Source organism: Neltuma alba, unplaced genomic scaffold (assembly GCF_004799145.2).
Source record: "Neltuma alba isolate B1F8T4 unplaced genomic scaffold, ASM479914v2 tig00011888_pilon, whole genome shotgun sequence".
NCBI lineage: Eukaryota > Viridiplantae > Streptophyta > Magnoliopsida > Fabales > Fabaceae > Neltuma > Neltuma alba.
The window spans coordinates 509-25775 of record NW_021636488.1 but is presented as its reverse complement, the minus strand read 5'-3'; the positions used below and the strand labels follow the sequence as shown (position 1 = coordinate 25775).

At 37.4% G+C, this 25267-nt stretch overlaps 2 protein-coding genes and 2 pseudogenes across 3 annotated transcripts; 2 read left to right on the top strand and 2 right to left on the bottom strand.

The window, feature by feature from the left end:
* Positions 1-2601: 2601 nt before the first annotated feature.
* Positions 2602-8545, bottom strand: LOC114719059 (synaptonemal complex protein 1-like; annotated as a pseudogene).
* A 1283-nt stretch (positions 8546-9828) lies between these two features.
* On the top strand, positions 9829-14104 carry LOC114719055 (transmembrane protein 135 homolog). Of its 2 annotated transcripts, XM_028904508.1 has the most exons (8): positions 9829-10223; positions 10354-10494; positions 10613-10840; positions 11062-11269; positions 11937-12073; positions 12629-12709; positions 13224-13290; positions 13399-14104. In XM_028904508.1, exons 1-8 carry the CDS (start codon positions 9901-9903, stop codon positions 13759-13761), a joined length of 1548 nt encoding a protein of 515 aa, XP_028760341.1. In that variant the 5' UTR covers positions 9829-9900; the 3' UTR covers positions 13762-14104. The 2 variants fall into 2 exon arrangements, with proteins under 2 accessions (XP_028760341.1, XP_028760342.1); XM_028904509.1 differs by lacking the exon at positions 9829-10223 and having other exon boundaries at positions 10417-10494; positions 10608-10840.
* Positions 14105-14496: 392 nt separating this feature from the next.
* LOC114719054 (signal peptidase complex-like protein DTM1) lies at positions 14497-15380 on the bottom strand (annotated as a pseudogene).
* A 6623-nt stretch (positions 15381-22003) lies between these two features.
* Positions 22004-23562, top strand: LOC114719063 (transcription factor MYB93-like). The gene is made up of 3 exons (XM_028904516.1): positions 22004-22152; positions 22279-22408; positions 22600-23562. The coding sequence occupies exons 1-3, from the start codon at positions 22020-22022 to the stop codon at positions 23321-23323; spliced, it is 987 nt and encodes a 328-aa protein (XP_028760349.1). The 5' UTR covers positions 22004-22019; the 3' UTR covers positions 23324-23562.
* The last annotated feature ends 1705 nt before the right edge of the window (positions 23563-25267 follow it).

Sequence of the window (25267 nt, the reverse complement as noted above, 5' to 3'; positions counted from 1 at the left end):
AATTCGTGAGACCTTTTCTCTACCTAATTAATTTGCAGGACTCACTCCTTAAAAATAAAGCCGATATCTTAGAAACATATCACACAAGTTCAAAGAATCGACTAATCAACATGAGATTATAATTTGTTCGGTGTTGTTTTCTTGTTTTCAGCGGCTGGAGGTCTTCCGAACTGTCGATATATTTTTTTTTTGTAGCCTGATTCCGAACTGTCGATACTAAACAATACAATTCAATGCTCTTATTTATAAACAGGATCTTTCACTTTTGTGTGATTTGTAACCGATAGTTGAAATACTTGCATTCGATGGAACCATACCTTATGCAACTTTGGAACATACTAAATCCAATGTACATGCCAAATTCCAGTTTGGTAACCATGCGTGTTTTTCGCCCGGGGGGTGTTTGGAATTAGGCAGTGACGCACTGGTCTAAATTCTACCGAGTTTATTCGTTTCAGTATCAACTAAAACTTCAAAGAAATAAAAGAAAGAAAAACTACCATTTAAAATTGACAGAACAGGAGTGAAATGGAACTGGAAGTGGCCCTTCCAATATGACCGACACGGACGGATTAATTTCGCAGCCCACAACTGGCATAGTTGAACGAAGAGTAACGTTGACTTTGCAACCGTAGCTCTTGGTTTCTGTAAAATCCATTTGAACTCCAGGACTGCAGGTACACCACAACTTGGAGAAAGAGAATTGACCAAATTTCGAAGTAGGAAAAATTGGAATCGAGCGAACAAAGAGAGGAATCTCCCTCGAAAATGAAATTTTTGGGGGTTGTTGGCGATCAGCCGAATATTATTCCCTCACTTCGCCCCAGTTTCCGTAGCCTGTCTGAGCCGACCGGCGTCCAACAGGCGAATATTTTTAAAACGAATGACCGTTGACGCCAAAACGCCATCGTTAAACACAAAAGTGATGATATTGATGCGCACGTTCTCAGCCAGCGCGGGAATGCAAGCGGGTTCTCAGAGAAAGGTTGCCACGTGGCAGCTCGTGGCGGCTGCAGATTATTGGGTCGAAAGCAAAGAGAGTGGGAAGGGGCAGACTGTAGAAATAGTCAACTGAGTCAAGGAACGCTTTGAGGATCGTTTTAAGAAGTTAATAGTACCTCCGTACTTAAAATAAAATCTCATTTAGCTTTTATTTTATTATAAATATAAGATTTTAATTTATTTTTTTTAAAAATAATCCTTCTAACAATAATAGTTCTAACTAATACACTTAATTAACAAAGATAATTTAAGAAAGACAATATCTATTTATCACAAATAATTAATTTAATTTATTTCATTAATCTTTTTAAATTAGTTAACCAGCTTTTATAACGGTAGTATGAAAAGATTACAATCATGCATCCCGACTTAAAATCACAAATCATAACTTCTATGAATCAACCACATCCCAAACTCATTTTGGATGCTAGAGCCCCCACGTCAGCTGGAACTTCTTTTTCTAGGGAACAGCTACAACTATTGAATGCGTCGGTTGATGAATGCAACTTTCCATGTCAGTAGAGTTAGATGCACTGAAGTTACACAATCTTTTATGCGACTTCAACGACACTATCAATTCAATGGTCAACCCTGTCATCAGTGTCACTCCTCACAAACAAAAATAGGCTTGAAGGATAAAAGGGTACGGGGTGAATTAAGCATGTGGATGAAGATCTGTTTGAATCTTAAAATAAAACTAAATTTGAATAGTACATACATCTAAATCCAGATGAGAAAGGAGATCGACTTCTTGAAACACACTTCATGTGACTAGGGGTCACTGTACATTCAGCTATATCCAGAGGAGGCAAAGCTCAGAGATTGATATAGTATACGAGCCATGTCAAATCCAGGGACATTCGTTTCATGACCTTAAGAAACAAATTACGTAATAATACTTCCCCAGTTCCCACGCAATAGGCCAATCAAAATATGGATTAAATGCACCTGACAACCGAAGAACCAAACCCATCGTAGTTGGCAATCAGCAAAATTACAATAGTGTCATGCAAACCAATCGTGCTTGGTTGGGATGATCTGCTCTGTACTGCAGAGAATGAGGGCTAATATTTGGTTGGGTGCTACTGCCGAAAGCCTGGAACAATAGCGTCGAGATAAAAGAACAAAAATATATTAACATGGAAAATGTGAAATCATTAAATGATTGATCAGGTAATTAGCTCTGACTATCCAATGAACCTTTGAATTATATATAATGTGACACTAACAAACAAATGCTCATATAAAATTGACATTTAAGAACTTTGTAGTGTTTTTCTCGTGGTTCTGAGTGAGAGCTGCAGACTAGTCAGCTCACTATACATCTAATAGTTTTAATTTATAAGTTCAAGATCATCGTGGGCATTGCGTTTTTATTATATAAGATTTCAAGTTTGAAAGTATTTTATCCTTAGATTCAATTGACCTTGTCGTTATCAAGCATTGGGATTTGACTTGAGAAGTTTGTTGTTTCTTTCTTATAGTAAGATTTTGTTTATATTCATCCAATAAAGTTTCTTTGTGCCAACCACTCAATAGAGTAAATTCAGAGAATTATTAAAACCAGAATTTACATCGTGTTATTGAATATAAATACCTCTAATCAAATGCATATGGGTCGTCCGCATAGGGATTTAGAGAACCTTCTGAAAACAAATCACCAATATTTGAAGGAGGAGTATGTCCTCCTCCCTTTGTGGTCTGCTCAGAGAATGAAAATAAAATATTATGTAATAGCTCAGATATTCTCAACCAAATAGCACAAAATAATTGGACATACATGTTAAAATTATTGTTCTTCTCAGAAAATGATAAAAAAAATTATCCCACAAAAAATAATTTACAAGGAAATAAATCCAAAGTAGAGTAGTACTTAAAATAGTCACAAAACTGATGACCATCAATGCTCCTAACCAGCGCCATTTCTGGTGGCCAGTAAAGTGAATATGAAGATGAAAATGTTGGTGCAAGGCAGAGAAAGAATTAATTTGATGCTGAATTTACAACCCAAAGTCATGAGAGCTTTGCAACTAGATGTTTTGAAATAATCATGATATGCATAAACAATGTCCAAATAAAAGGAAATTCAAGTTGACGATTTGATTACCTTCACAAAACTCCCAGGCATATTTGCTTTTGGTGTTTGTATCTTGTGCTTTCTCGGATCCTATTAAAGAGAAGAACAAAACATCGTTAAGCTTGTAAAAAGTCTGTACTCTACTCCAAAACCTAGCCATTTCATATAACATTATAGTTCATGTACATCGTCGTAGGTTTGATAGCAATTTTAGAGAATTAGATACATGCCTCAAACATGACAGTACTTCTTGTTTTTCTTCGCTTTGTAACGGTTCTTCCATTGGAAGTCTCAACTTCATATTCATGGTGAGTTACCTGTACATCAAGTGTATATTATAAGCCACTAACCTCCGACCATCATAAATTGATTAATAGCACCGCAATACTTCTCATGCCCTAGCTCATTGCAGCAAGGGCATCTGTAGATTGTGATGATGAAAACCAGAGACTTTTGCGGCAGTCACTGGTTCATTATTTAGTGTGAAATCAGTACAATAGATAGGATAATTCATGTCTACAGATATGAGAATCTCTTCCTAACTCTACGTCATCTAGCATCTAGAAAATAGATATCAAAACAAAATATTCTCAATGACAATTAACTAATATACTTTAGAAACCCTAATAGCCACATAATGGGGTATGACCCTCTCCCTTCAACAGTATCCGTTTTTATTTGAAGTTTATAGGGAAGTAATCCACCTTTCTATGATGCTTAGGAATGCTCATCGTACTTCCTGCCTTTGCATTCTCCACTTTCTGCAACAATTTTGACACCGGTGTTTGTGTTACTTCAAGGAAAGGAGGGTCCTGTCAAAAGTACAGAAATACAAAACAAAGTAGGTGATGAGTCAACATAATATTTACATGTCATAAGTTAAGAAATAAGTAAACTCCTTTTTTCTTCTGACTCCATTCTTACTAATGCTTGCTGACTATGTTGGCCACCACGAGAGCTCCTCCTCTTAATTGAGGAAGCAGGGTAAACCTATCACAATATAACTAAGTGTTATCCTACTTACACAAATGACGAGGATTTCAAGTTAGCTTTATGTACATATCGTAGTCCAATTTAATCAATTAATATAAATTCTATAAGCACAAAAGCAGTAAACATTGCATGATTAAGTTGCATTGCAAGCTGGTTTTGATAATCTGAGCTACAAGATCATATTTTGTTATCCTTCCACATCATGTTAGATTGATATAATATAATAGCTTGGGACTAAAACGGAAGCAATATTAAGTCTTACAAGATACATAAGCAATCTGAAAGACAAAATATTTTTTATCTCGTGAAAAATCTACACAACATAGACGAGATAGGAAGACAGATGCACATAAGTTCTGGTAAGACAAGCCAACCTGTTTTGAATTCACTTCTTGGTCCTCTTTTGGTTTGTCACTCATCACTTTCCACTGCAATTGCAATAAAGCCCTTTGCCTATCTTCCTGCCATATATTTTGGACAAATTTAGACATAGTGCAAAAAAGAAAAAGAATTATTTTAATTGCTCAGGTAATGCATACTTTTGATTTTTGGATATGCAACTCTTCTTGCAGCTTCTGACACTCATCTTCAAGTTCACACCTCAACGATTTCATCTGAGCTTCATGCTCATTCCTCAGGAACAATGTTTTCTATAGAAAAGAAACTTCATGTCAGGTGAAATAAATGTCATCCAGAAGTCATAGCGTAGTCCTGTACATATAGTAATATATTAACGAACCTCTCTCAGTTCATTTTCAGCTTGCAGTTGGACATGCTTAAGTTTCTCATTGTGTTCAGCTAGAAGATCTAGTTGTTTCTTGTTGTGCTCCTGCTGTATTTGACTAACCTGCATGTGGAGCAGGAAACTATTTCATCAGGATGCTCCATTTTTCAACTTAATTTTGAATACACTTGCCAAGGAAGATTACTGATGCGATGATAATCTTACAAGAGGTGAATAGCCGCCAAAGAATTAGTGTGATGCCAAAATAATGCGAGCATAAATAAGTAAACTACCATGTTCTGAATGAATCATCGCAGGAGATTAATGGCTTGCACAGATTTAGAATATAAGTGGCTGATTAATTACTTATCCCAAAGAAAATGAATTTGTAAAAGCAGCACGGATTATGAAATTGTAACGGTGCCTGAAACAGTTGAAGAAAAATCAGACCATATACAATCCCATTGAATGCAAGGCCCGATGCCATACTACCACTTTGATGATAATAATGGTCGACAGCTAAAATTACTCTCCATTCTTTTTACATTATTTTATGCATACCAGTGCAGCATGTTCCTCCTGAATGCGCACCAACTGTTGCCTTGATTCTTCTTTGCAATCCGCAAGTTTTTTGTCGCATCTTCCCTCTATTTCTGCAATCGCCTTATCAGCCTGAAGATTCAAATGATGAAGAACGTTTCGAGTGGATAAATGTGGCATCATCATAAATATGTTGCATCTAACCTTTTCTTTTTCCATGTTGACAATTTCCATCTTCTCCAACTCATACCTCCTCTTAATGTCATTAATAGCCTGCTAAGTGCTGTGATTGTTAGAAAACAGCTGAAGCGCAATTCATAATATATAAAGGATTTATGGAAGGTAACTGATTATCAATCACACCTGATCATTTCTCTGAGAAATTTCTTTCAAATGCCTTGATAATTCTGACTGCTTGCTCTCTACCATTAGATCATATTGCTTCTTAGCTTCTATAAGTTTACTTTCAATAGCAGCCAATGATGACTGATTCTGCAGTGACCAACAGAAAGTCAGAAACTAAAGTCCAGAAAAACCTGTAGGAACAAAAGAAATGGGTACTAGATGTTTGTTCCAAGACCTCAGAGATCTGATCTTCCAGCTTCTTTTCTTGCTCCTTGTACTGCAAAATGAGCTGTTCTTTGTCCTCTAAGACATTATTAACTTGGCCTACTTGTTTCTCCAGAAAATCTGCATGCTGCTCAAGTTTTACAACTTCCTTTTTCAAACTGTCTATTTCCTCTGATTTCCTCAATATTTCTTCCTGCAAACTCTCTGAATTTTCTTTGCTTTCATTTTCCAATGCTGAAAGCTTCAGCAATAAACCTTGCTGCATGGTATTAGATTCTTGGATAAGGAACGTGACATGGTATGATAAAAGACAATAATTAAGGAAGATTTTTTTCTTGCCACTAATTAAGGAAGATTAAGCAGACATGCCATCTGGGTCTCTAATGATCTAGACTATCTGAGAAAAATTCAACTCTCTCCTCTAATTTGGAAATCGATAGCTCAGCTTCTTCCTTCTTTAAGATTAAAGTTTGAGCTTCTGACTCCAGACACTGGATTCTTTCAGCATCTAATCGGCAGATATCTGCATGCCGGGTTGCCGTTGCTTCCAGAACTTCCCGAAGTTCAGTCACTTTATTGTTTAATTCATGATTTATCAACTGAATTGCATCTTTTTCTGATCTCAAGCTCAAGAATTTATTATGAAGCTCATCATATTGAGCTTGAGCATGCTTAGATAAGGCATCTCGTTCCTGCAGGACCAAATGGAAGCAAGAATCATAGAGACAACTTAGTTCATTAAACTTGCTCAAAACGTTCAAGCTTTCTTTGTCTAATCCAACCACATTTCCAGCCAGGGCTTGAACCAGTTCATCTAGGTTTTTGAATTCCTGAAGTGACAAGTCGAGTTTTTCAGTAATCTCAGCATTACACAATTGAAGATCGCCCGTTTCTTTTTTCAGTTTTTCCTCAGCGGTTATGTGATGAGTAATTTCATCTTCTTTGACTTCTAACTGAAGTTGCACCTCTCCCAACTTTGAATTCAAACTCTCTGAAGCCATTTTGCTAGCTGCTAAAGTTTCATCTAAATTCTTGATCATATTATCTGCATGCAAATTCATGTTTCACACAAAAATCATAATGAGTTGCAAGTTACTCCATCCATTTACCACATCAGAGGGTAGATGTCAAAACTGATACATGACATATAATATTAAAAATATATGAACCTTCCAATCTTAATACACGACATGAACAAACAAAATAACGTTACTTGATAACTACATTGCAGAAACCTTGGTAGTGTTCTTCAGAACTAAAGATGTGAAGATAAAGGCAAAAAATGCACTCTATAACCTACATAATCTCAAACTACTGAATCATATCATTCTCTCGAACATGCCTTGGAATAGGCCACTCAAGACAAGTCAGCAGAATTATTACCAATTGTCATTTGCCAACTTAATTTGTCAAGTTTACAATATCGAAAAGCTAAATCACCTTTCTCCTTTAAGAGATTTGCAGACCTAGTCTGATCATCTCTATGAACCTTGTCCTTTTCTACTGACTCGAATTTGAGCTCTTCTATCTCCTTGTTACCTATAATAAAGATCCAAAACAAATACATATAATATTGATGTTCAGTTCAATACTCAGAGCTCTCCAGTAAACTTAATGCGGTAATAACAACCCTACACTTACGTAGATATAACAAATTAATCATCTTTATTTCAAAGTAACTGATTAAAAATTAAAAAATAAAACAAAATGTCAACAACGAGGAACTTACGAGTTCTAATTGTTTCCTCCGCAGAATCTAGCTTCAGAGATAGATCATCCATATGCTTATTTAAACTATCAAGAGCTTCTGAACTTGCAGAAAGTTTAACTTCCAATATCTCCTTATCTTTCTCAGCTATAACAGCATTACAGAAAGAATAGACTGGTCACTGATTCAAAGTCCATGATTGATAACTATGGCTTTAAAATAAAGCCATCAAATGCAAGTAAAATGGAAAAAGCGAGAAAAAGTCTTACCAGCCTGAACTAGACCTGAGAGCTGCTGCATTGTCTCGGTAAGTTGATCACACAGTGTCTTCGTTGACGAGAACTTAGACTCCAATCCTTTCCACAGTTTTTCATCTTCTTTCTGCTTGACCTTGAGTTTGGCATTTTCGTTAAAAGCATGCCGAAGTTTTTCTTCTAAAGCATGAACATGCTCCAATGACTTCTTTAGTTTAGTATTCTGCACAGCAGCAGTGAGAAGGAACATTTCTCTGAGTAGTGAAAGGAAGCCACAAAAACCAGAAATCGTGACGTGCGTGCGTTTTGCGCAATGGATTACGCACAAAGAATATTATATTATACCGCAATTTCCAGATCAGTCTTCACTGAAGCTTGCTCTTTCACCAGTTTCTCTGCTCAAGAGGAAATAGTTGAAACAAGACCAAATTGAAATCGAAACTCGAGATAAAATCTTCATCCACAAGAAAGACCGAGAAAATCAGGATTCAGGATAATATAGCTAAATTTCGATCAAGACCTGCAGTGAGCTTCAGATTCGCAAAACTTCCCAATGAGATGGAATCCGTGGAAGGACGCGAAGAGAACGACGAAGCCTTGGCAGTTCCCGATGCAGGACCATACAGCGATTTGAATTTGTCGAGACTCTTCGAGCTCGTTAGTCCTAGCTTCTGCATTTTTAATATCGGTACCAAACCCGAAACGAAACCTTAGCCTCACTCTTCCCCGACCGTTCCTGTCTCGCTCAGCAAATGCCCGGGTCCGAGAGTTCTTGATTTAGAAATGGACGCCAAAGAATATATGGGGCAGCATTTATAAGCTATGCCTTAGGCTCAAAGTAATGCGTGTCTCTGTAGTTAGCAGTTACAGAAACATGCATGAAGTCAGTCGGACGATTTCTGTCCGCTGCATGACGGTGTATGAAAGTAGCGGGGGTGCAACAGGCTGACGAGTGACTTTTGGCAAGGTTTGAGGATAAATCCGAGCCGTCTACGCTGAGAGAGCCACTTGGATTTTGCCACGTCACCTCTTCCCCCGCCATGAACGTTGTGCCTGTTGCTCAGTAACTGAACCCGCCTTATTCCATTATAAACGCGGCCAACGACGTCAAGCATATCGGGTGGCAGAATATTGCTGCCGTTGTAGCGTCTACGTAACGAATTGTGGTTTGGTGCTTTTTTCAATGAGAAATATGGCGTTAGCGTTTTAGCCTTTTACTTTAAATATAATTATAAATAAATGATTAGAACCGAATTTGGAAAGATGGTTATGAAAAAAATAAGGAATCACACTCCGTACACAATTCAGCGTAACCTCATAATTGACCAGGGTGTTTCGTTTTATACTGAAGCTTCCATTCCAGCTAGCGGAAAAGCTCCACAGTCATCACTCATCGCCCATAACTCTTGTCATGCTTGGACATGACCCCACTTGGAACTTGCAGCCAAATCCTAGCACCCGGTTTCCCTCCTCATCTTCTTGTTGCGCTTATCCACCTATCCTCTCTTTCTTTTAATAGCCATCAGACCGTGTCTCCGCTATTTTTCCACTCTTGCTCTCTTCACCATCTCATCCATGGTGGGTATTCACTTGGACAATCAAGCTCCAATGGAAGTGGCAAAGCAGGAATCAGTTTGCCAGGTGGTTGACTCAATCAACAAGACCATTCCCTAAGACTCTTTTCCTAGACGATGTCTGTCTCTTTGCCCCTCACAGCATCCTTTGCTGCTATTCCTCTGAATCGGTTCTTTCAGGCGGTGGTAGGAAATGGCATGAGACGCTAGGTTGAATTTTGGGTATTTGTCAAACTACACTATGCAGTTCGCACCTTAGGCACACACAGCGTTCTGAGCCACGTGTCAATTGTATGTGTGGGACACTATTATATTTTATATTTCTTTTTGTTTGTGTTTTTTAATTATTTTAAATCTCGTATTCTTTTCGCACTTGCTCTGAGAAAACTTCCCACCACGCCATTTTGCTTCCGGGGGGCAAATTCAACTTTACTCAGTGCTTTGCGTGAACCGCCGATATGCCGCCGTCTGGTGATGGGTTCTCCGAAGCTGACGGCTGCTGCTCATGCTGTTCCAGTGAGAGTAATTGTTTACGCTATAACGACAGTGGCTCCAGCGATGTGTGTTCGCGTTCTAGAAGATCCGATCTTTCTCCGTCGTCATTGAGCTCTTCGTCCTTGTTAAGTTTCGATTCGATTCCCTTGAAGGATTGGGATAAGCTGCGGAGAATTATTCTTGCTTCGGCCAAGGGCTTCACGATAGGAGCTGGTCTTAAGGGTGGTCTTGCTCTGTTCTCCATCTTAGGTCGATTGCGACGAAGAGGGACACTAAACTCCCCGAGGTAAAATGTCATCGCATTCGAGATATACACCTGAATAATAGTTTCTATTATTCGGTTACCTACTATGTTCGCCTTTCTCTCACTTGATGTCCGAAACAACGGGTGTTATGTTTCTCCATTTTTGGTACAGGAAGGAGGCGGCGGTAGCAAACAGAGAAGCAATCGTTCTGGCTTTACAGGAAACACTGAGATACGGCTTTTTTCTTGGAAGCTTTGCAGGAACATTTGCGTCTGTGGATGAGATTATAGTTGCTCTGGGAGGTCACCGTAGGCATGTTCTGTTCATTCTGTGTGATCAATCTTTGTCCAATTATCGATATTTAAACTTAAAAGTTTTGTTTTGAAATTGTGTATTTCTTATTCGTACTTTTCCCATCACTCTAGTTCAGGACAGCAAGATGGAGGGCTCTATTGGCAGGGGCGATTGCTGGCCCATCCATGCTTCTGACTGGCTTAGAGTCGCAACATACAAGCTTGGCTATTTACATACTTATGCGTGCTGCTGTCTTGGCATCACGATGTGGGATTAAGAGCGAACGGTTTGGGGGAGTATGTAAACCTCTCACATGGAAGCACGGTGACATATTTCTTATGTGTCTCTCCTCTTCACAGATATTGTACGTTGTCGTCCTAAACATGGTTATGCGTACTTAATGAATCAACCTTTTCCATTGTGTCCTCCTTTAATAAATGTTCCTGTCTTTTTGAATTTGTGGCAATGCCCTGTAGTTTTTAGGTAGTGTATATATTTCACTTCCCTCCTCCCTCTTTTTTTTTTTTCTATTTATATTGATTAATGTATGTTCGGTTAAGGGCAGTGGTTAACATGTTGTTTTAGGTCTTCTTACATATTAAAGCAAGAGAGTTTGCCTGCTTCATATAAGTCCTTTCTCAATAAGCATGGTGGAAAAGGTCCTGTTATCCTACAAGGTGTGAAAGAGTTAGCAAGTGGCCTGCCTTTTACTAATTTGGAAGCAATAGAGAAACACTACAGGGCAATGGGTGTTGAGATGCAACTTGATCCAGATATGAAAATCCCCTGCTCGGTATGAAAAAGTTTTATGATTTTTGTCCTCCTTCTTTCATTATGTTTCAGTGTGGTAATATTTCCTATTGAAATATATAAAGTAAAAGAAATACAGCTGTCGTTCTATTACAGTTATAAATCTTGGAAGTTGGATATGCATTTTTTTTTAAGACTTTTGATATGTAGATGTCAATCAGTGCAACAATGTCAACGTTTCTCCTTGTCCTGCAAATCTAGTTAATCCTTGATGTCATAACTTTGGCATCAACTCTTATTCTTGATTCGATCCATTTGAAATTTCACTCTTGTGATAATTGCTGATTCATTTGTTTAATCTGAGAATTCATGTATGATGCATTTAGTAATGGTGTCTATAAGTTCGTATACTCGTGGACTCTATTTGGTAAAGTTGTATACATTTTTGTCTTTTGTTTTATTTTCTCTTTTATTTCCTTTTTATGTTCAAAATTAATGGTCTACAATTTGTCGTGCAGTTTTTCTTTTGATACTTTTTAGTACGGCTTTGAGACTCGGGAATGATTTTTGTTGAACAACAATCATATGCTCAACAATTTCTGTTTAAATCAATTAAGTTGGATTTATACATCATGTAACTGCTTACATCATGGTGAAAAACAGGTGATTTATATCAACTTGATAAGTTGTCATTTTCAAACATCTTGCAGATTGTTCATGGGAATCAGTCGTGTGGTGAGCATGTTCTTTCTTTTCTCCTTCAAGCCTACAAAAGAGCATTACCAGTTTATCTGCCAGTTTATCTGATCCCTGCACTATTAGTTCACAGACAAGGACTTTTAAAAAGGTGATATAATTAGTATACATACTTAGTAAGCAATCTAATATTGACGTTTTCTTTTGTGAAGATTTCATGAAACATATTTTCCTTTCTATCTGATAGTACCTTCTGTGAGGGGCAAGTACAATGTTGATGGCACATTGGCTCTGATTATAATGAAGAGGCTCCGATGGAAAACAGATTTTCCCATTTGATATTTGTCCAAGCACTCTCAAAATTACTATTTTCTTATTTTTCCACTCAAAATTTTTCATTCATCTCATGCATTAGCGTGGACTAAAAAGCATGTTCAGGCCTTCCCGTACTTTGTTTGCATTGAAAATAACAAAAGGAGTGGATTAATGATTTATTCCCCGAACAATTACTTTCATCTCAAATTTGCCCTTGAAAAATATAATATCTTCATTATTTTTCCCAATTGAATACTCCTCCTTTCTTTTCCCCAAAGAAAGATCCCTTGGCTTATGCTTCAAGCTGAGCTTAATAATGACATATACGCAATATTTGAGACTATATTCTTTTTGGTTAATTATTGCTTATTGTCAACATATTTATATGCAGCCCTAACACAATATTAGCCAAAGTTCTGTTTGGCACTGCAAGATCAAGTTTGTTCCTGTCTATGTATTGCTCTACTGCCTGGTTAGCATCTAATTATCTATCACCCTCTCTCCTGTTGTGTTATCTCAGATGTATCATACAGTTCTAAAACAGTATGTTTCTGATATGTCAAATGTGAATCAATATGCTAGAACATTTTAACTTCTGCAAGTTCGCATGAAATGTTTAATTAATGGAAGAAATAATCGATGTTGTATTGTACTCTTTCACATCTTTGGTATACACAAGGGTGAAGCAGACTCATACGTAGTTAGAATTTCTTGTACCTCTCACTTTAGATTTGATCCACAAGATGTCGTATTGATTGCTAGACCTCGGTTTCATGTGTAAGACTGTAAGATGCAACGAAAGTAGTACATTAAGGAAATTACATCGGATGATTTCATGTACTTGCTTTTTGATAGCTCTGTCCCCCCAACCCCCCGCCCCGGGGGGGGGGGGGAACTTATTCTCCTTCCTCATTGTTGCTTCTCTCTGGCATGGATTTTGTTGAAATTCTCACATGCATGAGACCGATGCTGCCACTGTATGTCAGGATGTGGACGTGCTTGCTCTTCAGGATATTCAAAAGGTGCAACATTCCAATGGTGGTCATCGGAACGGTATTCAAGTTGAAATCCCTTTTTCTTTCAAAACTCGAAAGAATTCGGAACTATAGGAATTGCAGTTTTTCCCAAATATAAAGAGGTTGCGGTTGCGTTCTTGTGCAGTTCCCAGCTGGGCTTGCATTAGCCATTGAGAAGAAAAGCAGGCGAATAGAGATAGCGTTGTACTGCCTAGCACGGGCCATCGAGAGCTTCTTCTCATGCATGGCTGATGCAGGATACGTGCCGCATTCGAGAAAGATTAAGAGAGCTGACGTAGTGGTGTTCAGCTTGTCAACAGCCATCATAATGCACTGCTACGCACAGGAGAGGGAAGTGTTTAGGTCCAAATATTTAAACGTCCTTGATTGGGTGTTTGGTGTGCCTCCTCCTCCAGGGGAAAGCCCCCGCTGCTCAGACAACGGAAAAGCCAGCGGCAGCCCATTGGGGTATCCTGAATTCGAAAGCACCCTGGAAAGCCAACACTAACACAATTGACGTTACCTTCTCCATTTTTCCCCTTTGGATTCTTTCTTTTTGGGGGCTCGGCGCTGATCGCGATTCATGAATGAATAATAAAAGGATGCTTTTATGTAGCGTTGTGATGTCGCTTAAGGATTTAGTGCTGTGACACAGAGCCTTCGAGAAATTTGTATGATTGATTTCGTGGAGGACCGTGTCAACCAACCTCAACTATTACTCATTACTCCCTTCCCGGGGCTCCTGATGGGGAGCGCATCTGTAATTTAACGTATTTTTCTTGTGATTACATCGGAAATTCAACATTTCTTGTCGCTTCCATTCTATTTGATTTGCGTTGCCTTTGCAAGTATACTAGAATAAACCGGAGTTAATATTATTATTAGTTTTTGTAATTTGATTAAATTTTAGTTTTAATTCTGTAGCTTTGAATTGTTGGCTCTGATCAATATATAGTTTTATAAAATTTTAGTTTGAGTTTAACAAATAGTTTTTATATTTTTAATGAATTTTGATTTCGATCTTTATATTTAAATTCCGATCAAGTCAAAACTAATGATTTAAAATTAGAGGTTAAAATTAAAATTTGATCAAACTGGAAGAATCGGTAATAATATTAACTTAATAAATTATGTGCTTATTGGATGTAGAAATCCAACATGACAATCATATGAACGAAAATAAATTATTTTTTATCCTTTAATTTAATTCAATTAAGCAAAAATAACGGAAGGGCGAGATTTGGGGGAAAAAATGATCCAAACAGGTTAATTACCCATTGCCAGAACATGCAGCTTACACATTTACTATCACTTACCAATAAACATTCAACTTTACTTGGCCCATAAAGAAAGAAAGAAAGAATCATTCCAGTACAGGGCAAACAGACAATGTAATGTTCCGGTCATCAAGATTAAAGATACATATGCCTCGCAACGGGACGCAAGCATCGTATGCACTCTGGCATTGACTTTGGCTGGAGGGATAAATTGGAAGGAAACGCTATTTACTCATTTACTAACCATTACTAATGATAAGATTTAAAGGGAAGAAAAAGGAATGTAACCATGATTTTTCCGCTATATTTTCTACTCTGTAAGAAAATAAATAGAGCATTCTTCCGCAGCTGCAGACAGAATTAATATAATTTCTTTCGAATTGAACTGATCAACACAATGTAAGAAAAAGGGGCAACAAAACTGACTACTCGGATACATACTCCCACCATTTGTGCAAAGCATATCCGTAAATTGCACCGTAACCAATCAGCCGCAGGGGAGAACTGGTAAACCTGCACATATAGAAGGAGCTTGATGGAGCATCCTTTGGAAAGGAATAAAAGCGAGACGCAGAGAGGAGAGAGCGAAATAAAAAGAGAAGGTACCTGACGAAAGCAGATCCGTGAGAAAGAAGAGAAGCCCTCTCGTCGGCAGTAATAGGGTAGGGCCAGCGGGAGAAATCGCGATCGAAGTAATCCCAGTCAGGCAAGAGAAGGGCGGCAATGCCCACGGCTCCAACAACATAAGTAACGATCATCTTCTTTGGAGAGTGAGTGAATATGCCAACCAGCAGTATATAACCGCCGCCAGCCAAAGAAGAGAGGTTCTGAGGGCGGCGTCGTTTGCCATGATGAGAAGATGGATTAGGAGGAGGAGGGGTGGAGAAAGCCTAGGGTGAGGTGAGAGGTGAAGAAGAGGACAGCCATGGGGAGAGTACTGTGAATTGGTTACGAGCATGAGCTATAAATGCAGTTTCAACGGTCCGTCTAATTTCTTTGTTATTGTGATTAATGCCGTTTGCTGCCGCCATCCACACTCTTCTGCATTGTTAGTTATTTATTACACTAACTCACCAATCCCCCACGCCTGAGCTGGTGCTTAACTGCCTCCTGCTTCTGTGGGTCCACCTCTGGTCGGGTCGGACCCTTGACAAAGTCTTGCGACTCAAGGCCTAGTCGTTTCATCCAGATCAACCTGCAGGCTCCAGCTCCGCTCCCCCTCCGCTCCCTCGTCGGCCTTTCTTTGCTGAGTTCAACCGTTTAAATGTTACTACTGGGCTGGGTCTGAGCTTAACAGGAGTTAAACAAAAATTAGATTTCATATTAAACTTAAGGGTATGTTTGGCTCAATGAGAGGGAGGGGAGGGGAGGGATTTTAATGGAAGGAAGGGGAAGGGAGGAGAGTGGAAGGATTTTAATTTATCTTGTTTGGATTTATAAAAAAGAGGGGAGGGTAGGGGAAAATATTTTTAATATGGACAATTTTGTTCTTATTTTATTTAAGATATGGGCATAATGGTCACAACATGATAAAATATGGACATAATGATACAACATGGCAAAATATGGACATAATGGTCACAACATGACAAAGTATTACCCTTTCCCTCCAAATCCTCCCAATTTTGAGGGGAGGTTGAGGAGGGAGGGGAGGGAAAATTTTAAAAAATTTTCCCTCCCCTCTTAAAATTTGTGTGTTGCCAAACAAGGAAAAATGATTAAAATCCCTCCCCTTCCCTCCCCTCCCTCCAAATCCCTCATACCAACACACCCTAAGATTCTAATTTATTTTACCTCTCAAATTTATGATTCATTCTTTAAAGTATCCCATTGATTACGCATATCAAAGGAGTTTCTATCTAATGGTACTTTATGAAACTTGGTTTATATTCATATAAATAACTAAATTAACTAATTTTTTAATGTATTTAAATTAGTTAAATAGTTTTTATATTAAGAATAAGAAGTAGTATGTTTTAAACTCATAGGTAAACCCTCACCACCTGCACGTGCATTGTGTATAGTAGCTGTTGGCCAAAAGATCATCTTGAAATATCACTCGCGTTTTGCTACCCCTCTGTGGTCAATATTTGCTGATGATTTCTGGGCCTGTGGGTTCTGGGCCACCTCAAGGTGGGAGAGTTGAAGTTGGACCATATTTCAAATATGTGGAGTGGAAGGAGAACATTGCCTTGTATATGAACAGGTTCAGGCTATTTTACAGGGATTGCGTGGTCGTTCATGGATATCACCCCATCAATCATAATAGGCCCGTTTGGGTTTTAATAAGAAACCGTATACATGAATATATCAAGATAAAGGTCCAACTAGTTATCTTTACAGGCCCTATTTTGAAAAGCGCGTCATCATCTCGCAAAGATCTGCGTCTGCTTTTGAAATTTGATCGAGTCCTCCCATTCTTTTTTTCCTAACTGGAAAAATGCAGAGAATTGTATAAGGCAACATTTTATGCAATTTTGGGATTATCCAATAAATATAAGAGAGTTGGGTAGAAGTCAATATTGGTAAGACCTATTAGGGTAAAAGAGGATGGAAAAGTAGAGTGGACAGAGTTGGTGTGGTTGGTCAAGATTAGGTTATCAACGAAAGCGTTGAACAAGTAATGAATCGTATGTAAATGAAGGAACTCCTGCAGCAGCAAACGCAAGCTCATCTCGCATTTCATCAACGCTGTGTTTGGCTCGATGGAAGGAAGGGGAGGGGAGGGATTTTAATCAAGGGAAGGGGAGGGGAGGGAAGGGGGGTAGCTACAAAGGGGAGGGGAGGGAGGAGGAAGGGGGGAGGGGGAGGAAGGTAAGGATCTCCTGTTTGGATTGAGGGGATGGGGAGGGGAGGGAGCAATTTTAATAATACCTATATTTTTCTAATAAAAAATTGACTATTTTAACATTATAAAATTTAAATGAATTTTCTCACTTTTTTATTTTGTTAAGATATAACTATATATATAATACAATTCACCAATTTTGATTTACAAGACATAGTCACACACTTATAGAATATCAAGATAAAAAGTCACGAGTGATAGATTTCAATCAGAAAAAGACCTTGAAGGTGAAAGAAAATACCAACAACCTCTTGGAATTAGAAGAAGAGAAAAAAAAGTTTACAAATGCTCACTAATTTTGGAGACAATTATCTTAATACCTCTTGTTAAATGCTAAAAAAAACTCTCTTATGTAGAAATGTTTACGACTAATTAGAGGTTAACAAATCAAAAGGGTATATAAGGAATTAAAATATTATCTCTCATCTCCCCTTCAAAAAACCCCAATTTTGGAGGGGAGGCTAGAAGGGAAGGGGAGGGGAGAAGAATCCCTCCCCTCTTTAAAAAACATCTTAACCAAACGAGGGAAGGGGAGGGGCTCCCCTCCCCTCCTAAAAAATTACACCAGCCAAACAAGGGGAGGGGAGCAACTCCCCTCCCCTCCCCTCCCCTCCAAAAATCCCGTACCAAACATAGCGTAAGGGTCTGTTTGGTATGAGAGAAAATGAGAAGAGAGGGGGGAATTTAATAAACTCGATTTAAAAAATTAAAAAAGTTTTTAATTAATTTTTATTATTCTTTCGTATTACTTCCTCTTTTTATTAAAATTTTAAAACCATCTCCTCTCCTCCCCTCCCCTTTGTTCTATTTCCATTATACCAAACAGTACCTAATAATCACAAGTTTAGAAGGCTGCCTCCGGAAAACTACGATATCGATCGTTGTTTTATTACAGCCACGCATGCACACACATATGTGAACACACACACATATATAACATATATATATATATATATATAATATCAGCTGTGCAGTGTATATATAAGTTCATCACGTTTGTCTGTCTCCCAACAATATGCAACACCTGCTCCCCTCCTTTATCTCTGCAACCTCTATTTTTTAACAGATGATATTTATCTTGCAGGATACGTCTCCTTTAATTAATTTTTTTCTCAAGAAAAATCTAGTTTGAACGCCGCCTAGAATTCTTCTGGTATATCAGGCAAATCAATAATTTATCCATACTTGGATAAAATGTTTTTCTTGTGATGGGATTCGTATATAATGGAAACAAAGATCTCCCCGGCTCATATCTAATGATTTATAATTCCAGATGTTTGTGATAATTGAATCATGAAAAATCTTTAAAGCTCTCTCTGCCATAATTCCAATTTCAATTCCCTTAACTGGAATTGATTCGGAAATTTACAAATTACGTTTCAGTCATGCAGTGAATTATAATGTGAAAGTAAGTATTAGAGAATAATTCGTATGAGTATAGTTGCTGTGACATAATAATAATAATAATAATAATAATAATAATAATAATAATAATAATAATAATAATAATAATAATGTCAGTAGTAGTAATAATTAATAATGGCCATAAGCATCAAACTAAATTATTTTGCCTTTAATTATTCCACCAAAAAAAGACAATACCGTTAATTATGGTTATAAGCTTCAAATAAGAAGAATTTTTTTTGCCTTTCTTCTATATATATTGTATGCTTTTCGTTTTTGTCCCGTATTTTTGTATTTTTCGTGATTTTTTTTTAATGTTTAAGAGTTACTAGTTTCTAGCCTTTTCTCTGAAAAATGGCATTGCATTACTACTGCATCATTCAAAAGACATCTAGCAGTACTTATTATTGCCTCACCGGTTCACTCTGATGAGCTTCGGTTTATTACGTGTATATATCGAGAGATATATATATATATATATCCTTTATTTTCATTAAAAGAAAATGATTTTCATGTATATATAGCTTATATGGGCCGTTTATTTCTCTTTTATTAAAATTTAGGGGATCCAATTCTAGTTCAGGCTACAAATATCCACCATAGCGCATTTGTAAGCCACCCTGAAGTCCTCCGTTCTTTTTTAATGTATTTGTTGGAAACCCATTTGAGCAAGCAAATCAGTTGTTTAGCTTACACTGAAATCAAAGATAAATAATACTCCTCCGGTCTTTAATATAAGACCCATTTAGCTAATTTGATTAGATTAAGGAAGTTAGGTAAATTAGTTTATTATAAGAAATGTAACACGTTTTTTCTAAAATATTATAATTATCTTTCTTAATACCTCCCAGCTCCCTCTTCTACTTGATTATGGTTGAAAGAGTATCCATAGGAGTAATTTAGAAAAAATTGATAAATATAAAAAGTGTATCTTATATTTAGGACCAAAACCAACTCAACAATTGAGTCCTATATTAAGGACCGGAGGAGTATTATATTGAAACTACAAAGTTGTTCTTACATCACTGCCTCCTTTTAGCGGTACACATGGAGTCAAGGACATGGTCCCCGACAAGGCCTTTGCCAAATCAAAGGACCAAATTAAACTACATATTGTGTATATGAACAGTTAACTAACAAATTATATGTAATTCTAAGAATGACGATAGAGGCAACAAAAGATTTACTACATATGAACAAGCAACAAGAAAGATTTGACGCAGTTGCAAAATGATCTCTCTAATTAACTTATTTCCCCTGTTCAACATGTAAGCCTGATCCAAACGATTAAACAATCAAATCAAACTTTAGGTTTGAAAATGCGTAGCTTATCCGTGAAGCAAGATAGGATGGGTTCCAAATGTAAACATAAATATGTTTCCGCTAGCTAGTTTAATTGAAACTTGGCTATTGTCATTAATTGAATAAATTAACTCGGGTCTCACTTGATCTTTTGCTAGCGAGAATATCCAACAATTTATAAAACACTTGGCTTGTAACAAGCAACAACCTTTTTGGTTTAATTTTATATATGCTGCTTTTGAATTTGATTTAAAAAGAAAGAGGATCCATATTCCATACCATGGCAGAGAAGACATGGAAGAGAACAAGGAACTTGAGGACAAGACACCAACAAATGCCATTGAAAAGGTTCAATGTTTTCTCAACCGTGCATGCGAAGAATGTCTTAAAGGTCATAACGAAAAAGAAAATATTGTATGTGAGCGTTTGCTGCACCAAATTCTCCTTCACGTCTCCAACTGCACCACCCTCCGAGTCAAAAACTGTCACATCCCTCTGTGTCTTTTTCAGAGACAATGTGAAATCAACCAATATCGATCTACTATGCAGTAGCTACTACCTCGGCTTTCCTCTGACTTTTTAACCTCCACCCTTCTCTCTCTGCACTTTATTCATCTACAACGACTTCCCTTAGATCTTTTAGTTTACCTGTTTGGATATTCAGTTATATATTTACTCCTCGAGTAACCAGCACATGCGGATACAAACAATACGCACGCATGTATATATATCACATCCCCCTATATATGTATCTTCGTCTGTATATATACATATATAGGTAGGTTGATAGATTAGTGGAGCAATTCAAACAAAAAATATAGCTAGGTATATGACTGGCAAGGAATATTTGTTTGTACATTAATTAAATGCATTGGCATAATCAAATACTTAAAATATATTAATTATAGTATATATTATTGTGAATTGAGTATTTAATTTTAAAATTAAAGTGAATGTCTGAATTACGTGCATTAATTTATTTTTTGTAAGATGCTTCGTGTGAATGCATGTTGACCTACGATACCCTTGTATACGAATAATTTCGTGGTATTCTCCTAAATATGAATAATTGCCAAAATATGTAATAAGGCCGCAGGAAATCCAAGAAGAGAGGACGTAATGAGTCATTCGAGGCCATGCAAATTATGACGAATGGGACAAAACAGCCTCGTTGCGTGCATGGAAGAAGTTCTGCCGACAAGCGCTCATTCGCCACGTGTTACGTAATCTGATGTGAAAGCTTCGTCCTGTTACTGATACTTTATTGCTAGATTAATAAAAAATTCATCTTGCAATTACCAATTTGTTCAGTTTATTTTGCATGGCTAGATCATCACATGATTCGCATCAGAAATCACGAAAATTGAACGATCAGACTGCTGGCGAGTCTATCGTGCTTTATATATGCAAATCATTTTGTACCATTTTTTATGCTAGCATTAGGTGCGTTTTCAACTATTAACTTGGATCTTCTTCTTTTTTTTTATCGTGGTAATCATATATGTGTATTAATGTAGGAAACAAAAAATTGGAATTATAGTGGAAAGAGTCGTTAGTTGAGTCGGGTTTTTCGTTTGTATGTTTAGTGAACGGGGGATTACATATGTGATCTAAATTAAAGTTTGTGTTGTCCAAAAAAAAATAGTGCATATTTCTCAAAATATTTGTGATTTCATTTATTCTATCAAAGAAATTGTATGAATGCTTCCATGGGTATACTTGTCAATTGCTGTGGAGGCGTGAAACTGCGCAGTACTTTATTAATCATATGGAAGTTTCCTAATATCTTTAATAAATAAAATAACTTTGAAAGGCAGGTCATTGACGTACGGCAAGAAGCAAGCAGGAAGGTAATTGGATATAAATAGTTCGCCCCAGCCCCTTGTTTAATTTGGTGGTAAATAGTTAGAGAGAGATAATCTAGCTATATACAGAATGGGAAGATCCCCTTGCTGCGATGAGAATGGCCTCAAGAAAGGACCATGGACTCCGGAGGAAGATGAGAAGCTTGTTCAGTACATTCAGAAACATGGCCATGGAAGTTGGAGAGCTCTTCCCAAGCTAGCAGGTCTGTCTCACTTAGTTATATATGTGTGTGTGTGTGTGTGTACGTATTGATCCAAATTAAACTAAATCTCTCTGCATCTCTCTTTTTAGCGCTCCCTCATTTCCTCCTCTGAACAAAAATTTGCAGGTCTGAATAGATGTGGAAAAAGCTGTAGGCTAAGGTGGACCAATTATTTACGGCCTGACATCAAGAGAGGCAATTTTTCTGAAGAAGAAGAGCAAACCATACTGCATCTCCATTCCATCCTTGGAAACAAGTACTTCCAAGTTTTCCCTTCCTTCTTATTTTACCTTTAATTTGATCTACATTATGACCCAAGACTTTCCTTTTATCTGTTCGTGCATTCCAATGTTGCTTCAGTATCTATCTGTGAATTTTTTTTATGCTCAAATTTGAATTGTTATGACATATATATGCTCTTATATACGTTTGCTTCCTCTGATATAGATGGTCGGCAATTGCATCCCATCTTCCGGGCAGGACTGATAACGAGATCAAGAATTTCTGGAACACACATCTAAAGAAGAAGTTAATTCAGATGGGTTTTGATCCAATGACCCACCAGCCACGAACAGATCTTGTTTCCACCTTGCCGTATCTGCTAGCTCTGGTCAACATGACAGACATTATGGATCACCACCACCTTCCTGCTTGGGATGATCAGGCTGTGAAACTTCAAGCAGAGGCAGTTCAGTTGGCAAAGCTTCAATATTTAAACTCCTTACTCCAACCCACGACTTCCTTGAACACCACCAACTCCTGCGACCAAAATGGCTTCACCACAAGCATGGATACTATCAATTTGTTAAATTCAATGGCTGATTTGAAAGAGAACCCAGGTATGAACTACCCACAGTTGAATAATCCAGGCTCATTAGCTTCTCAACCACTCCACCATCACCCCACCATGTTATCTCACATGCCAGACCCACCACAAGTCCCTTTCCGCTCCCAATCATGTTTGAATAGTGATCAGGGTCAAGGTACAAACTTTACAATGATTAGTCAAGGGGATCATACGACACCTGATTTTGAATCTTCATCAATATTGCCATCTATGCCCCCTCTGGTTGGAGATGCCACCAGCAGCTCTTCTAGCTATGGAGGAATTTCCTCGTCTTATTGGTCTGAACTATTTTTCGAGGACCCTATTACGCATGAGCTATCTTAGTATTTCGTTTCTGGATCTGAGATATGCATTATGCTGTGTGTTAACTAGTACGTACGTACGTATGCCTTCATTGTTTGCTTATCGCAATACTTGCATATATAGACTTTAAAGTCTCTCTCTTTATGTACATACATATATATATTCATCTATATATATGTGAGCATACTAATGCATGTATATGTGAGCATATTAATGCATGTTTTTGTACATACAGCTTTCGGACAATTCATCGAGTTAGTTTAAAAGTCATTATCATTTTAATAGTGCGTCTTCCAGTTGAAATTTGGCTTTCCCTGCTTCTTACTTTTTCTCCCGTCTTTGTTAATTTCATCGCGTAGCCTAGACTCCTGACATTTCATTGCAGATCATTTCTAGGATCGGGATAAAACTGCCTAGGATGAGCAGGGAATATAATTACATGAAGGTTAAAAATATTGCAGAGGGGATCTGTATAATGGTTAACAAACTATCCAGGAATAATAGTTTCACAAACAGAGAATTACAATTTAATAATGTAAAGAGCGAGGCATCCTTCACTTTCATTTAATTTTCTAGTCATTGTGAACTTTCAGCAAGCCGAAGTGGATTGAAGGCTGAATTTTCTCGTAAATGAAACCCCGGGGAGGGGGGAAAGCATATTGAAGAAGTCTATGATTTTAAAAAATAAAGGTCTCAAGCCTGAACTGAATATGCATGTGGTCTGAAAACAACAAAATAATCGAAATACAAAAAATCAGAATACATAGTCATATGCAATCAAAGGACCACGATGGTGTATTATACATAGGCCTTTTTGAGTTGAACCTGATCTTAATAATGTATATATTCCAAATCAAAATCTGTTTCATATGTATATGTGAAATACTTAAAAGTCATGAGAGTCATTGCTCATATAGAAGATAATGGCTACTGGCTAGCTGGAATAAAAATAATTTATCCCAAAGTTAGAATATCTATGCAGTCTATAGATATATATTTTATACTACTGGGATATCTAAGAGTTTGTGATCGCCCTATATATATGCTTAATTAATGTTTGGTTATTCAGAATCAGAATCCTACTACTGGAAGGAATTGTTTCTTGCAAAAAGCTTTCCCTCCTCTCGTTCCATATTTTGAAGGAGAGATTTATCTGCAATGCAACCCCATTAATGATTTAATTGAGCTATACTATTATTCAAGAGCAGAAGAGTGAACCACACAAAGCCAAATATCTATATATCCCGACTTACAGCAGCATTATCCCCATATTCTGCGCGACCCCCCCCCCCCAAAAGAAAAAAAATTAAAATCGCGAGTAACGGGACCTTCGATTGGAGAAAAGAAGGAAGCTTGAAATGATTGTGGACGGATTTATATGACAATATTAGCTGGAAATACCAACAGTTCCAATATTCTTTTGTTGTTGCAAGTTTTGAAATATTTTGAATGAGTTGAAGAAAGAGGATTAGTACTTATTTCTATCATGAGTGGTTGGAGATTTGATTCTTTTTCCATCAAGAAGTTGACTGGTTAATTAGCCTTCAGAAAAACAGGTCGTTAAATTACAAAGTCTTCTCGCTGAAGCTGATACCCTACACGTCTATGCACCACTGGGATTATGCCATTATATATATCTACTACACGTACCTCTCTCTATAATATAAATAAATAAATATATATAAGCCTTTTGTCAAAGGTGCTTTAATAGTTCCATTGGTTGACATCAAAGTAACAGAGAAAATTAAGACGTGGTTAGGTTTCCTCTCCTTATATTACGCCCTCCGCATTTTAAAGGGAGATATCTTAATTTCACCACCTAATCCTTCCTCGCTGTGCCGCACATTACTAAACAATTCTTACGTCGCTGAAATTATAAATTAGATATGGTTTATAACGCCTGAAATAAGCATTCAAACTCTTGGTTAATTAGTGGTGGAGTGATATGATTACATGACAAGCATG

Bases quoted from the DNA above. Each gene is read 5' to 3' on its own strand.
- LOC114719055 (XM_028904508.1), top strand. From the start codon at position 9,901: ATGCCGCCGTCTGGTGATGGGTTCTCCGAAGCTGACGGCTGCTGCTCA. The intron at 11,270-11,936 runs GTATGAAAAAGT...AACATCTTGCAG, and splicing joins ATATGAAAATCCCCTGCTCG to ATTGTTCATGGGAATCAGTC. The intron at 12,710-13,223 runs GTTAGCATCTAA...ACTGTATGTCAG, and splicing joins ATGTATTGCTCTACTGCCTG to GATGTGGACGTGCTTGCTCT.
- LOC114719063 (XM_028904516.1), top strand. From the start codon at position 22,020: ATGGGAAGATCCCCTTGCTGCGATGAGAATGGCCTCAAGAAAGGACCA. The intron at 22,153-22,278 runs GTCTGTCTCACT...AAAAATTTGCAG, and splicing joins AGCTCTTCCCAAGCTAGCAG to GTCTGAATAGATGTGGAAAA. The intron at 22,409-22,599 runs GTACTTCCAAGT...CCTCTGATATAG, and splicing joins CATTCCATCCTTGGAAACAA to ATGGTCGGCAATTGCATCCC.